Below are 15,076 nucleotides of genomic sequence, written 5' to 3'. Positions count from 1 at the left end.
AAAGAGGGGTTTCCTACTCCCATATTTACTAATAATAAACTCTCCCACTGCCATATTTACTAATAATAAACTCCCACTGCCATATGTACTAATAATAAACTCTCCCACTGCCATATTTACTAATAATAAACTCCCACTACCATATGTACTAATAATAAACTCTCCCACTGCCACCTTTACTAATAATAAACTCTCCCACTGCCATATTTACTAATAATAAACTCTCCCACTGCCATATTTACTAATAATAAACTCTCCCACTGCCACCTTTACTAATAATAAACTCTCCCACTCCCATATTTACTAATAATAAACTCTCCCACTGCCATATTTACTAATAAAAAACTCTCCCACTGCCATATTTACTAATGATAAACTCTCCCACTGCCACCTTTACTAATAATAAACTCTCCCACTGCCATATTTACTAATAATAAACTCTCCCATTGCCACCTTTACTAATAATAAACTCTCCCACTGCCATATTTACTAATAATAAACTCTACCACTGCCATATTTATTAATAATAAACTCTTCCACTGCCATATTTACTAATAATAAACTCTCCCACTACCATATTTATTAACAATAAACTCTCCCACTGCCATATTTACTAATAATAAACTCTCCCACTACCATATTTATTAACAATAAACTCTCCCACTGCCGTATTTACTAATAATAAACTCTCCCACTGCCATATTTACTAATAATAAACTCTCCCACTTCCATATTTACTAATAATAACCTCTACCACAGCTACATTTATTAATAATAAACTCTTCCACTGCCATATTTACTAATAATAAACTCTTCCACTGCCATATTTACTAATAATAAACTCTCCCACTGCCATATTTACTAATAATAAACTCTCCCACTTCCATATTTACTAATAATAACCTCTACCACAGGCCATATTTACTAATAATAAACTCTCCCACTGCCATATTTACTAATAATAAACTCTCCCACTTCCATATTTACTAATAATAACCTCTACCACAGGTACATTTATTAATAATAAACTCTTCCACTGCCATATTTACTAATAATAAACTCTACCACAGCCACACTTACTGGTAATAAACTCTCCCACATCCACATGGACTGATAATAAACTTTCTTACAGCTATAATTATATGTACAAACTATCTCTTACAGACACGATTCGAAATAAGAAACCTTTCTCACTGCCGAGTTTATAAAATAAACGTTTTTGTTATAATATGGAAGTTATTGGTCTATCTCAGGTGTTTAATCTTCTAACCTAAATTAAAACTATTCACAACTAAAGTTAAAAAAACTTAAAACTATCATTCGTACAGTTAAGAAACTTTATCCTAAACTCACTTAAGTTTACTGCTTTCACAACATCTAAACGCAAAACATTTTATGATGACGAGAAAACCCACTTGTAGAGAAAAATATATATGTAAAAACGGCTGGTTTAGGTTGAGAATTTTTTTATGTAGAGCAGCGAACAACGTTTCGACCTCTTCGGTCATCGTCAGGTTCACAAAGAAAGAAAAAGGTAAGGACGGATAGCTGACCACATGTTTGAAGGCGGTTGTATAACTGAGTATAGGAATGTAGAGGGCGGTGTTAGATGTTTGATATATTTATTACTAAAGGTATAAAGATGTTTCTTTATATTGGTTTATTTTGGGCTTGAGTTGTTGTATAAGTAAAGCTTCTTTAATTTTACGTTTGTTTATGTTTGTTTCTTTATTTAGTATTTGGGTATTTTCTATCGGTCAGTTATCTCTTTCTTTCTTTGTGAATCTAACGATGACCGAAGAAGGTCGAAACGTTGTTCACTCCTCTGCATAAAAAAAATTTCTCAACCCAAACCAGCCGTTTTTAAATATATATTTTATGTTCCAGCCACTGTTTGAAACATAAAACTGTCTTACCTGAAAATGACTCCTACCCTGCCCAAAACGTATACTTACGTCTTCTAGTCCTGCTATTTTATATAACTATGAGAAAATATTTGCATCAATATTATAGCCCGGCATGGCCAAGCGTGTTAAGGCGTGCGACTCGCAATCCGAGGGTCGCGGGTTCGCATCCCCGTCGCGCCAAACATGCTCGCCCTTTCAGCCGTGGGGCGTTATAATATGACGGTCAATCCCACTATTCGTTGGTAAAAGAGTAACTCAAGAGTTGGCGGTGGGTGATGATAACTAGCTGCCTTCCCTCTAGTCTTACACTGCTAAATTAGGGACGTCTTGCACAGGTAGCCCTCGAGTAGCTTTGTGCGAAATTAAAAACAAACAAGCATCAACATTATAATATAATCTTAAACACCTCAATTATGTTCCCCTATCTCCTTCTCTTAAAGATTAATCAGTTTCAGGGATTTACCAATCCCTACATACCAGTCATCATTTTAATAACCCTTCTCTGAAGAAGTTTCGAAAATTCAACGTCTATCGTGATGTAAGAAGCCCCAGACTGAACACGTTATTCATACGTGTCCTGATCAACGACCTATACAATGAAATTATAACCTCTTTGAATGTTTCTATTTGCCTTACCACTAGTAAAAACATATTGGTTTTATGGCTTTAGATTCTGGTTGACTATTACACCAAGATCCCTTTCTCTCATGATATTAGAGCTATTTCCACCCACGCTACACTTATAATTTAAATTATGATAACGTAAATGAAACATATTGCATTTATTATAATTAAGGCCCATCTGTTATTTATTTGCCCAGTTCACTAAATGATCTAAATCCATTTTTATATAAGCAGCTTCCTCTTCATAGCTAGCAACATCCAAGACCTTAATATAACCAAAGAATTTAAGTAATTTATGGAATATTGCTTCATCTATGTCATGTAAATAAAGTAAAGTAAGGGTCCCATGACTAAGCCTCAAGGTGCCCTACGTATGATATTAATCCAGTTTGAATGAACTCCATTTCTAAAATTACTTTGTTTTCTTCCATCTAGTCGCTTTTCTATCCAATTTACTAATTAACCTCCGAAACTTATAGAGGTAGTTTTTACAAGACTTTTACTTGGCACTTCGACAAGTGCATTCTGATAATCCAGGTAAACCAAATCTACACTCTTAACCTCATCTATGTAAGAACTAACCTTTTCAAATTATCTAAAATGATTTGTTTGCAAGATTTTTCCGTGATGAAACCATGTTGACTAGTCTAAAAAATTCTAAACTTTGTTGAGTGATTTTACAAAGCACCTTTTAATAGACGTTTCAAAATTCTTCCCATAATTGATGTAAGACTAAATAGGCCTATAATTACTGGGACAATTTTAACACTTCCCTTCAAAAGAGGAGTTACATTAGCTAAGATACAATCTTCTGGAACCCGCTCACTATTCAAGGACTCACTAAAAGTAGTAATAAGTTGTTCTGATATCCAGTCTTTAATCAACTTATGGAAATATTATCCGGTCCAGGAACCTTATAATTTTTTAAGCGTCTCAATTTTTTTCTTAAGCAGCTCACAATTAACACAGACATCTTGTTCTATCTCGTTTCTATCTACCAACTGCTAAAAATGTGAAATTCTCTTAAATCTTTGTTGGTAAAAACCAAAGAAAAAGAAAACAAATCTAATAAACTCTCATATTATATGATATATAAGTCTTCCTTTATCACCCCTCAAGGGTCCTGCTCCTATCCTAACATTCTATTTACCCTTAATTTATTCAAATAAATTCTTAGTGTTAATTCTTACATTTACAATCAACTTTTTTCATACATTCATGTTCTAATTTCATCAACTTGTTGATCTTCTGTAATCTTCTGTCAAAGTAGTCAACTTGAAATTTACACCATTAATCTCTAAGTTAAAACTGTGACCGTTTTATTTTTATGTACCTATCTTACAATATTTAGTTGTTTTTGTGTTACCAAAATTACTAAAAAATAATAATAATAAATTAAATAAATCTCAGAAATCTATAAGATCTTAACTTTTCAAAGTCCTTTTCCTTCTGTCTGCCCCACTGGTCATGTCTATTAACTGGTATGTTTATTTACACTGGTCTATGTAGGTGTCTTACTTTGATAAGAATATATAGATTAAAAAAAGAATCACGTATAAAAGTAAAAATATTATTCAACTGCCATGTTTATTGATGAAAAATCTCTCCCAGTACCACGTTTATCGATAAATAAATCTTCCAATGTCAAATTTACAAAAAACACTTTCCCACTGCCACCAATAGATAAACATTCTTCCCAGAGCAATGTATATAAATACAAGCTTTCTCAATGCCACATTTATAAATAAAAAGAAACTCTCCCATTGCTATATTTAAGTTTACAGATAAAAACTCTTTTGCCACGTTTGGGAATAAAAACTCCCATTATGTTATTTATAGACAAAATTTTTCTCTCTGTCGCGCTTGTAGATAAAAACTTACCCACTGTCACGCTTACAGATAAAAACTTACCCACTGTCACGTTTATAGATAAACTTACCCACTGTCACGTTTATAGATAAAAAACAACATTCTTAATGTTACTCTTACAGATAATTTGTTTGTTTTTTTGGAATTTCGAACAAAGCTACTCGAGGGCTATCTATGCTAGCCGTCCCTAATTTAGCAGTGTAAGACTAGAGGGAAGGCAGCTAGTCATCACCACCCACCGCCAACTCTTGGGCTACTCTTTTAACAACGAATAGTGGGATTGACCGTCACATTATAACGCCCCCACGGCTGGGAGGGCGAGCATGTTTGGCGCGACTCGGGCGCGAAGCGCACGCCTTAACGCGGTAGGCCATGCCAGGCCTCTTACAGATAATAAAAATTCACCTTTACCAAATTTGTTTTATGGTGTATGAAAAACAAAACGGCATGAGTATGAAAAACAAAAGGGAATGCTTTAATATTTCGTTATTTATCCGAAACTTGAAACTATTAAATTTTAAAATGTTTAAAGAAGAAAACACCTTATTAACGCCGTAGTACAAAACTCCAAACTTTGTATGCGACTAATATCATACTTTTAAAGGTCGAAAGAAAGGTTACATGATATGTCTCAACGACAGTACACCAGACATATTTGATGGGGAGTTGAATGAGGCATAAGAGCAGCCACAAGTCTGTCTGTGGTTAATATTAGGTATGGAGAAGTGTCAAATTGCAAAACATGTTTACATTTGAATCCAAAACGAAAGATTATTTTGAAGTTAGCTTGTTCTCAAAAAGGTGAAGAAGACCTAGCTATGCCTGTCCTTTCGTGGACTACGTGCAGAGATGGGGGTTCATCGATCACTGGACGTGCAGCTGACACACCTGATGGTGAACAAATATATTTAATATTTAATCACCTTTATGGTGGTAGCGAGTTTCAAACAATAGATTTTTATGTGTTCATAGTCGTTGAAAGTTAATTTGGCGAAATTGTGTGCTATTTCATTACAAAGGAATGTTTGAGGCTAATTAGCTTTCTATTAAAATATAGCAATAATATTATTTTAACCATATGGCGTTTCAACATAAATGCACCAAATATATTCTAATGCTTCAATATTACAGTATCATAATATTTAACGTAGTGGTTACCAGTAATAGATTGAAACGTTATTATTTTTTACAGTTTTAAATTCTTGTTCTATTCACCGTAATGACTTGGAGTTGGGTTACGTTTTCATTGAGAGATAAACTGTAATAATCTTCTGCTCACATTTAAACCATATCGCTCTTTCTTTGTCTAGGGCGGTCATTAAATGTTTGTCTCAGCAATGTTTCCAAGAAAGCATTTTACAGCTTATAGTCAAGAAGTGGTCAAGTGGGTTAAAGTTATAATTTTCTGGTGTAATTGATTGAATCGTCTTTTCCTGTTTTCCATATGATGAAAGCGCTTGACACCTTCAAGTAAGCCGTAGATGAAGGCGTGATTTCCTTGACAGAACTGTCCATTAAAACATTATATGGAAATAATGGATCACATACTAACAGAGAAAACAAAGATATGTTTGTGAATATCTCTCGCTTGCATGTTTGTACCATGAGAGAAACGGATTGGGGTTTAATCCCCCGAGTGTGCGCGTGCACAGAGGTTTTATAGTTCTTGGAAAGGATGTGGCGTGATGAATTATTCGATCTGAGGTGGGAAGCAATCCGCCAAATGGAAACATGTGTCGTACGGAAATGAAATATTGATTATTAGGTGTTGAACATGCAGAGTGTTGCGTGGCGTTTTTAGAAAGGAAATAATGTGCACGCTGTATGGCTATAATAGGAATTAACAAATATATGCTAAAAAAAGAAAACATGCTGTATACAAAATAATATTTTAGGAAAATGTAAAATTAACTACATATGTGTCGTGCATACTTACGTGGCAGGGCTTCGCGCACACGGATATAAGAATTTTCCACATACACTTACGAGTAGAATTGTACATAAACATTCTATCATAATATATATAGCTTCTAAGTTAAAATTACGTTCGTGGCATCGACGATATAACATTCGTCGGTACAGTTGGTTAATTCAGAAAAATAGGCGAGACCAATTAGGTTTTCTAATCAATATCAAATTAAGTCCAATTCATATGCTGTCTCTAACTTAAACGGACTATTAAACAGTTTAATTCACACTAACTATCAATCGTGAAAATTACCCGCCCAAACCGAATCTTGGAAGCAATACGTTTACTGTCTCTGGACGTATGTAAATGAAGATGGTTACTTCCAAACTGCATTAATTTAGAGAGTAGGTAATAATTATTTCTTTCACTATCCCCTGGCCCGGCATGGCCAAGCGTGTTAAGGCGTGCGACACGTAATCTGAGGGTCGTAGGTTCGCATCCCCGTTGCGCCAAACATGCTCGCCCTTTCAGCCGTGGGGTCGTTATAATGTCACGGTCAATCCCACTATTCGTTGGTAAAAGAGTAGCCCAAGAGTTGGCGGTGGGTGGTGATGACTAGCTGCCTTCCCTTTAGTCTTACACTGCTAAATTAGGGACGGCTAGCACAGATAGCCCTCGAGTAGCTTTGTGCGAAATTCAAAAACAAAAAAAAAAACATCACTATCCCCTAGCGGTTACAACCTAACTGTTGCACTGTACTAAACTATGAAGTTCAGTTTAGTGACTCTAAAGTACTTGCAATTATGCAAACTAGGAAAAAATAGTTTTTATTTCTGACAAGGCCTAGTTCTTGAAATCAGAAATTAAAGTCCACTATATATTTGTAAAAATCAAAGAAGAAATATATATATATATTTATATTGTTTTCAAAAACAAAGGTAACACCTAAGAAACATATTATTTATCAACAAGTGTCCACCTCTAGAAAGAGGGCGTATCTTTTAATTAAATTATTGAATTTTATTTAGATAAAGCTGCGTCGGCTTTGGGCAAAGCTACTAGAATTGCCGTCGTTCCTAGCTCTGAAATACTGACCAGAGGAAAGGAGTCAGCCAGCAACAACTTAACACATGCACTAAGGGAATCTCTCTCTAAGAAAGAGCTCAAAACGGGAAGTCCGTCGGGTATTTTTGTAGTATTTGAACTTTTTATGTTAGCTTCAAGTTCCAGAATTCTACTAATCGTCACCCTAAACTTTTATTTTAGTAAAATACAAGAGTGATGCTGCTCTTTAAGACTGGGTGTCTGATGTCGATCACAGAAGCCGTGGTTCGCGTCCCGTTGCCAAAATGTCGTGCCTCGCACTTGGAGTTGTGTAGGTATTATAAGAGTGATGGCCAAATGCTACTATTCGATCACAGCAGTTAAAAAGCAGCGTTTTAGTCACCTACCCTTCAGTCCATCGACTCAAAATTAAGGACAGCCGGCGAAGATAGCCCTTACAGAATGATCATTACTTTGAGTAAACATCTGAGGAAAACAAATCAGCTTTCTGTGATTAAGGGAAAGTGGGCCATGTAATATTATATTATTATATATTATTATTTAGAAACATGAGAGCATATATAAGTATTGCATATATATATGCATATATATTTATTTATTTATATAAAGACTCATGAAACCATAAGTCGCAGAATTTGATTTTTTCGCTTTAATTTTTGTGTTGTTTGTTTCATGTTAAGAATAAAGATACGAAAGGGAAAATTTGTGCTCTGTCCCCTGCACATATCGAAACTCGATATTTATTGTTATAAGTCCTCAGTCTCACTGTTCATCCACCAAGGACTTTGTATTCGCTATTCAAAAAATTCTTAGCATTCATTTCGTTTTTTTACAGCACGCGAATGTTTCAAGAAACGTGTTTTTCGGAATTCTGAGAAAAAGATAACTGCGAAGTGGCGGTGAAAATCAAATGTTTACAAAAACCACGTTGATGTCAAATATGGAAATGGGGACGTGAGAAAAATACCGACATATTTTTTTTGGTTTTCTTTTTGACGTATAGAATAAAAATAACATTTATTTATCCCAGTGCTAGTTGTCTGATACCTGTGGTAGTAATTGACAAAATAGATATAAATTGTTTACTTATCCCAGTGTTAGTTGTCTGATACCTGTGGTAGTAATTGATAAAATGGATATAAATTGTTTACTTATCCCAGTGTTAGTTGTCTGATACCTGTGGTAGTAATTGATAAAATGGATATAAATTGTTTATTTATCCCAGTGTTAGTTGTCTGATACCTGTGGTAGTAATTGATAAAATGGATATAAATTGTTTACTTATTCCAGTGTTAGTTGTCTGATACCTGTGGTAGTAATTGATAAAATGGATATAAATTGTTTACTTATTCCAGTGTTAGTTGTCTGATACCTGTGGTAGTAATTGATAAAATGGATATAAATTGTTTATTTATCCCAGTGTTAGTTGTCTGATACCTGTGGTAGTAATTGATAAAATGGATATAAATTGTTTACTTATCCCAGTGTTAGTTGTCTGATACCTGTGCTAGTAATTGATAAAATGGATATAAATTGTTTACTTATCCCAGTGTTAGTTGTCTGATACCTGTGGTAGTAATTGATAAAATGGATATAAATTGTTTATTTATCCCAGTGTTAGTTGTCTGATACCTGTGGTAGTAATTGATAAAATGGATATAAATTGTTTACTTATCCCAGTGTTAGTTGTCTGATACCTGTGCTAGTAATTGATAAAATGGATATAAATTTTTTATTTATTTAAGTGTCGAAAGGTTTTAAGAAAATTGAAAAATATCTAAAATGAGATAATTAGTAAAAACTAAAATATATCTACTGCAATAGATGGATTCACTGTAAATACATATCTGTACTTATGTTGTACGAACTTCAAAATACGATCTTGAAATATTACTGGAAGATGTAAAATGAAATGGGACACATGGGGTCTAAACAAATTGGAGAAGTTCTAGTAGAAACAAGAGGATTATGGATATACGAGGCGGGAAGACAGAACAAAGTTTACAAGTGGAATGGGTAGACTGTCATTCATATAAAAATTAAAGACTATATTAGAAGCTTTCATACATAATCAAGCAGCGACATTCTTGGGCATAAATCTAAGTAGAAGGGAAGCAATGACATTAATCCAAGCTTACATCCTAATATCTGACTATTATGATGATGAGATACAGGAATTCTATGATAATGTTGAAAAGGTGCTGATAGACAGAAGTGTACAAACCCTGATTATCAATACTTCTTGGGCCTATGTGTTTTTAGCACATCATGAAAGTAAAGTACAATATAGCCATGATGATTTCAATTCTAAAATAGGAATTGAAGAGAAATAAGTGGATATTAAGAACAGTATAATGACATTCTAGTATAGGGAAAAAATGTAAGGGAAGGCGAAAGGGAAATCTGATAAAACAGTGTTGTATCTAGTTAGGCCTAGCAATATAAGAACTGCCTACCATTACTGAGTACTTCAAATGTTATTCAGTAATACCAAACTAGCTTTAACTTTTAACAACAGACGAAGGGGAACTAGTCAACAGTGTTCACTGCCGACTCTAATCGAATAATGATGTTTATTTGCTTGCTATTATGATATTCATTCTGTAAAGGTACGTCAGTTAGGAACCATGGATTCAAGACTACGGTCCATTAATCATAAGATACGCCCGGCCCTATCAGTCAGATATATACTGACTTTAACCCTCAGGTGCTTATGTGAGAATACGAAGGTCATCTTGAAACGTAAATGCCTTCAAAACAGTGAAATACTCAAAGATTTAATTACGTACGTATACAAGCTTTTGCAACGTCTTTTATTTATAAAAGCTACTGATGTGTGGTGAATGTATAAAGTAGAAGTTAACAACTTCATTATAGTTTTTGGAGTATGTTACCTGAAGACGTTTTGTTACTTTATTTAGGAATGACAGAAAATTAAAGAATGTCTTAGTTCAACAAGAATTCTTGTGTCTAATGTTTTATACAGTAATATCTTAATTAAGTTAATAAAAGTAATTTTGGTGAACTTTATACATTGAATGGGAAAATTGATATTAGACTTAACGGATAAATTATACCAATTTATTATTTTGTTGGTACCTGTTTTCATCAAACAAAATTATAAAAACGATTCTTTATCAGATTAAATTAAAACTCAGCTATGAAAATTCAATTTCCCACTGATAACTGTGCACGAATATTAATAATAATATCTTAAGGCAGGTGGCCACTGGGTCAGATGCGGTAATTTGATACACAACTTGGCACAATACATCTAAATTTAAATCTAATAACTCTATTTCAGAGCAGGTGTTCTTTCTTCTTTGTTTGTTTCCTTCAGGATGAAAGCACAAATGATTTTCAGTAACATTAGATTTGTCCCCAAACAGTTATTGTTTGTAATTCTAAACTACTTACATCCACATATACTCCTGACAAATCGTACTTTTGTGCTGGTGGATCGTCACTTGGTAAATACCGGTAAAACTCCACGTTGTTCTTGTACCACTTCAACGAATACAGTTCATCAGACTCCAAGTTAAAGGTACAGTTCAACCACACGGGGTCACCACTTCTAACAGCGGTAGGGACAAAACGTTCTGAAGTCGAAGACTGTATACCACTGGAAGTACAGGAAGGTAAAGAAACTGAATAAATACATTTATTAGTCTAAACTATATCATTAAAATGTTTTATATTTCATTGATTTTTGTCATGCTGATATTTTACTAAACTAAAAAACTAACAGTGATGAACATTGTAATGAAACGAAATCCTTCATGTATACATGATCCCACTATGCTAATCATGGACAAAGTTAGTGTCGTACTTTAAACCATTTTGCTAAAAGAAATACATTTCTTATTCTTCTTTCTATAAACTCTAATTTACTCCTAAACTGAGAGTTGACAGTAAAAAAAAAAACACTGCTCATTTATGCCAACAAAAGTAGATTAGAGGAAGGTTCGAAACTCTCGCACGTTCTGTGTGTAGTGTCATTGAGAATCTATATAGAATGTTTAACGACTCCCACAAAACTGTTCTTGAACAAATATATCAAAAACATTATCGACCAAAGAATATTAACAGTGACAAGAACATTAAGCGAAACACCTTGACGTTAACAATGACAGGAACAATAAGAAATACACCTTGATGTTAACAATGACAAGAACATTCAGAAATACACCTTGACGTTAACAGTGACAAGAACATTCAGATATATACCTTGACGTTAACAATGACAGGAGCAATAAGAAATACACCTTGACGTTAACAATGACAGGAACAATAAGAAATACACCTTGACGTTAACAATGACAGGAACAATAAGAAATACACCTTGATGTTAACAATGACAGGAGCAAAAAAAAATACACCTTGATGTTAACAATGACAGGAACAATAAGAAATACACCTTGATGTTAACAATGACAGGAGCAAAAAAAAATACACCTTGATGTTAACAATGACAGGAACAATAAGAAATACAAATTGATGTTAACAATGACAGGAGCAATAAGAACTACACCTTGATGTTAACAATGACAAGAACATTCAGAAATACACCTTGATGTTAACAGTGACAGGAACATTCAGCGATACACCTTGATGTTAACAATGACAGGAACAATAAGAAATACACCTTGATGTTAACAGTTACAAGAACATTCAGCGATACACCTTGATGTTAACAGTGACAAGAACATTCAGCGATACACCTTGATGTTAACAATGACAGGAACAATAAGAAATACACATTGACGTTAACAATGACAGGAACAATAAGAAATACACCTTGACGTTAACAATGACAGGAACAATAAGAAATACACCTTGACGTTAACAATGACAGGAACAATAAGAAATACACCTTGATGTTAACAATGACAGGAACAATAAGAAATACACCTTGATGTTAATAGTGACAAGAACATTCAGCGATACACCTTGATGTTGACAATGACAGGAGCAATAAGAACTACACCTTGATGTTAACAGTGACAGGAACAATAAGAAATACGCCTTGATGTTAACAGTGACAGGAACAATAAGAAATACACCTTGGTGTTAACAGTGACAGGAACAATAAGAAATACGCCTTGATGTTAACAGTTACAAGAACATTCAGCGATACACCTTGATGTTAACAGTGACAAGAACATTCAGCGATACACCTTGATGTTAACAATAACAGGAGCAATAAGAAATACACCTTGATGTTAACAATGACAGGAGCAATAAGAAATACACCTTGATGTTAACACTGACAGGAACAATAAGAAATACACCTTGATGTTAACAGTGACAGGAACATTAAGCGATACACCTTGATGTTAACAATGACAGGAACAATAAGAAATACACCTTGATGTTAACAGTGTTAACAGTGACAAGAATCAGAAATACACCTTAATGTTAACAATAACAGGAACAATAAGAAATACACCTTGATGTTAACAATGACAGGAACAATAAGAAATACACCTTGATGTTAACACTGACGGGAACAATAAGAAATACACCTTGATGCTAACAGTGACAGGAAGAATAGGAGATACACCTTGATGTTAATAATGATGGGAACAGTCAGAGATATACTATGGTACTAACAGTGACAGGAACAATCAGAGACAGACTATTGTACTTAGAGTGGCGAAAACAACAAGAGATACACCTTGATGTCAACAATGACGGAAACAATCAGAGATACACCTTGATGTTAACAGTGACAGGAACATTCAGCGATACACCTTGATGTTAACAATGACAGGAACAATAAGAAATACAAATTGATGTTAACAATGACAGGAGCAATAAGAACTACACCTTGATGTTAACAGTGACAGGAGCAATAAGAAATACACCTTGGTGTTAACAGTGACAGGAACAATAAGAAATACACCTTGGTGTTAACAGTGACAGGAACAATAAGAAATACACCTTGATGTTAACAGTGACAAGAACATTCAGCGTTACACCTTGATGTTAACAATGACAGGAACAATAAGAAATACACCTTGATGTTAACAGTGACAGGAACAATAAGAAATACACCTTGATGTTAACAATGACAGGAACAAAAAAAAATACACCTTGATGTTAACAATGACAGGAACAATAAGAAATACACCTTGATGTTAACAATGACAGGAGCAAAAAAAATACACCTTGATGTTAACAATGACAGGAACAATAAGAAATACAAATTGATGTTAACAATGACAGGAGCAATAAGAACTACACCTTGATGTTAACAGTGACAGGAGCAATAGGAAATACACCTTGGTGTTAACAATGACAGGAACAATAAGAAATACACCTTGGTGTTAACAGTGACAGGAACAATAAGAAATACACCTTGATGTTAACAGTGACAAGAACATTCAGCGATACACCTTGATGTTAACAATGACAGGAACAATAAGAAATACACCTTGATGTTAACAATGACAGGAGCAATAAAAAATACACCTTGATGATAACAATGACAAGAACATTAAGCGATACACCTTGATGTTAACAATGACAGGAACAATACAGAACAATACACCTTGATGTTAACAATGACAGGAACAATAAGAAATACACCTTGATGTTAACATTGACAGGAACAATAAGAAATACACCTTGATGTTAAAAATGACGGGAACAATAAGAAATACACTTGATGTTAACATTGACGGGAACAATAAGAAATACACCTTGATGTTAGCAGTGACAGGAACAATAAGAAATACACCTTGATGTTAGCAGTGACAGGAACAATAAGAAATACACCTTGATGTTAACAGTGACAGGAACAATAAGAAATACACCTTGATGTTAACATTGACGGGAACAATAAGAAATAACCTTGATGTTAAAATTGACGGGAACAATAAGACATACACATTGATGTTAACATTGACGGGAACAATAAGAAATACACCTTGATGTTAAAATTGACGGGAACAATAAGAAATACACATTGATGTTAACATTGACGGGAACTATAAGAAATACACCTTGATGTTAGCAGTGACAGGAACAATAAGAAATACACCTTGATGTTAACAGTGACAGGAACAATAAGAAATACACCTTGATGTTAGCAGTGACAGGAACAATAAGAAATACACCTTGATGTTAACATTGACGGAAACAATAAGAAATACACCTTGATTTTAACAGTGACAGGAACAATAAGAAATACACCTTAATGTTAACAGTGACAGGAAGAATAGGAGATACACCTTGATGTTAATAATGATGGGAACAGTCAGAGATATACTATGGTACTAACAGTGACAGGAACAATCAGAGACAGACTATTGTACTTAGAGTGGCGAAAACAACAAGAGATACACCTTGATGTTAACAGTGACAGAAACAATAAGAAATACACCTTGATGTTAACAGTGACAAGAACATTCAGCGATACACCTTGATGTTAACAATGACAGGAACAATAAGAAATACACCTTGATGTTAACAATGACAGGAGCAATAAAAAATACACCTTGATGTTAACAGTTACAGGAGCAATAAGAAATACATCTTGAAGTTAACAATGACAGGAGCAATAAAAATACACCTTGATGTTAACAGTGACAGGAACAATAAGAAATACACCTTGATGTTAACAGTGACAGGAACAATAAGAAATACACCTTGTTGTTAACAGTGGCAGGAACATTCAGCGATATACCTTGATGTTAAC

General features: G+C 34.1%; 1 protein-coding gene across 1 annotated transcript in view; it reads right to left on the bottom strand.

The window, feature by feature from the left end:
• Window positions 1–15,076, bottom strand: part of LOC143231289 (uncharacterized) — a 265,572-nt gene that overhangs the window by 198,954 nt on the left and 51,542 nt on the right. The window contains exon 2 of the mRNA XM_076465839.1: window positions 10,792–11,021. Coding sequence (XP_076321954.1) covers window positions 10,792–11,021 — 230 coding nt within the window. The remainder of the gene's footprint in view (window positions 1–10,791; window positions 11,022–15,076) is intronic.

Source organism: Tachypleus tridentatus, chromosome 11 (genome assembly GCF_004210375.1).
Source record: "Tachypleus tridentatus isolate NWPU-2018 chromosome 11, ASM421037v1, whole genome shotgun sequence".
In the NCBI taxonomy this organism is placed as follows: Eukaryota; Metazoa; Arthropoda; class Merostomata; order Xiphosura; family Limulidae; genus Tachypleus; species Tachypleus tridentatus.
The sequence above is the reverse complement of the archived record's forward strand: the minus strand, read 5'-3'. Positions and strand labels throughout refer to the sequence as shown.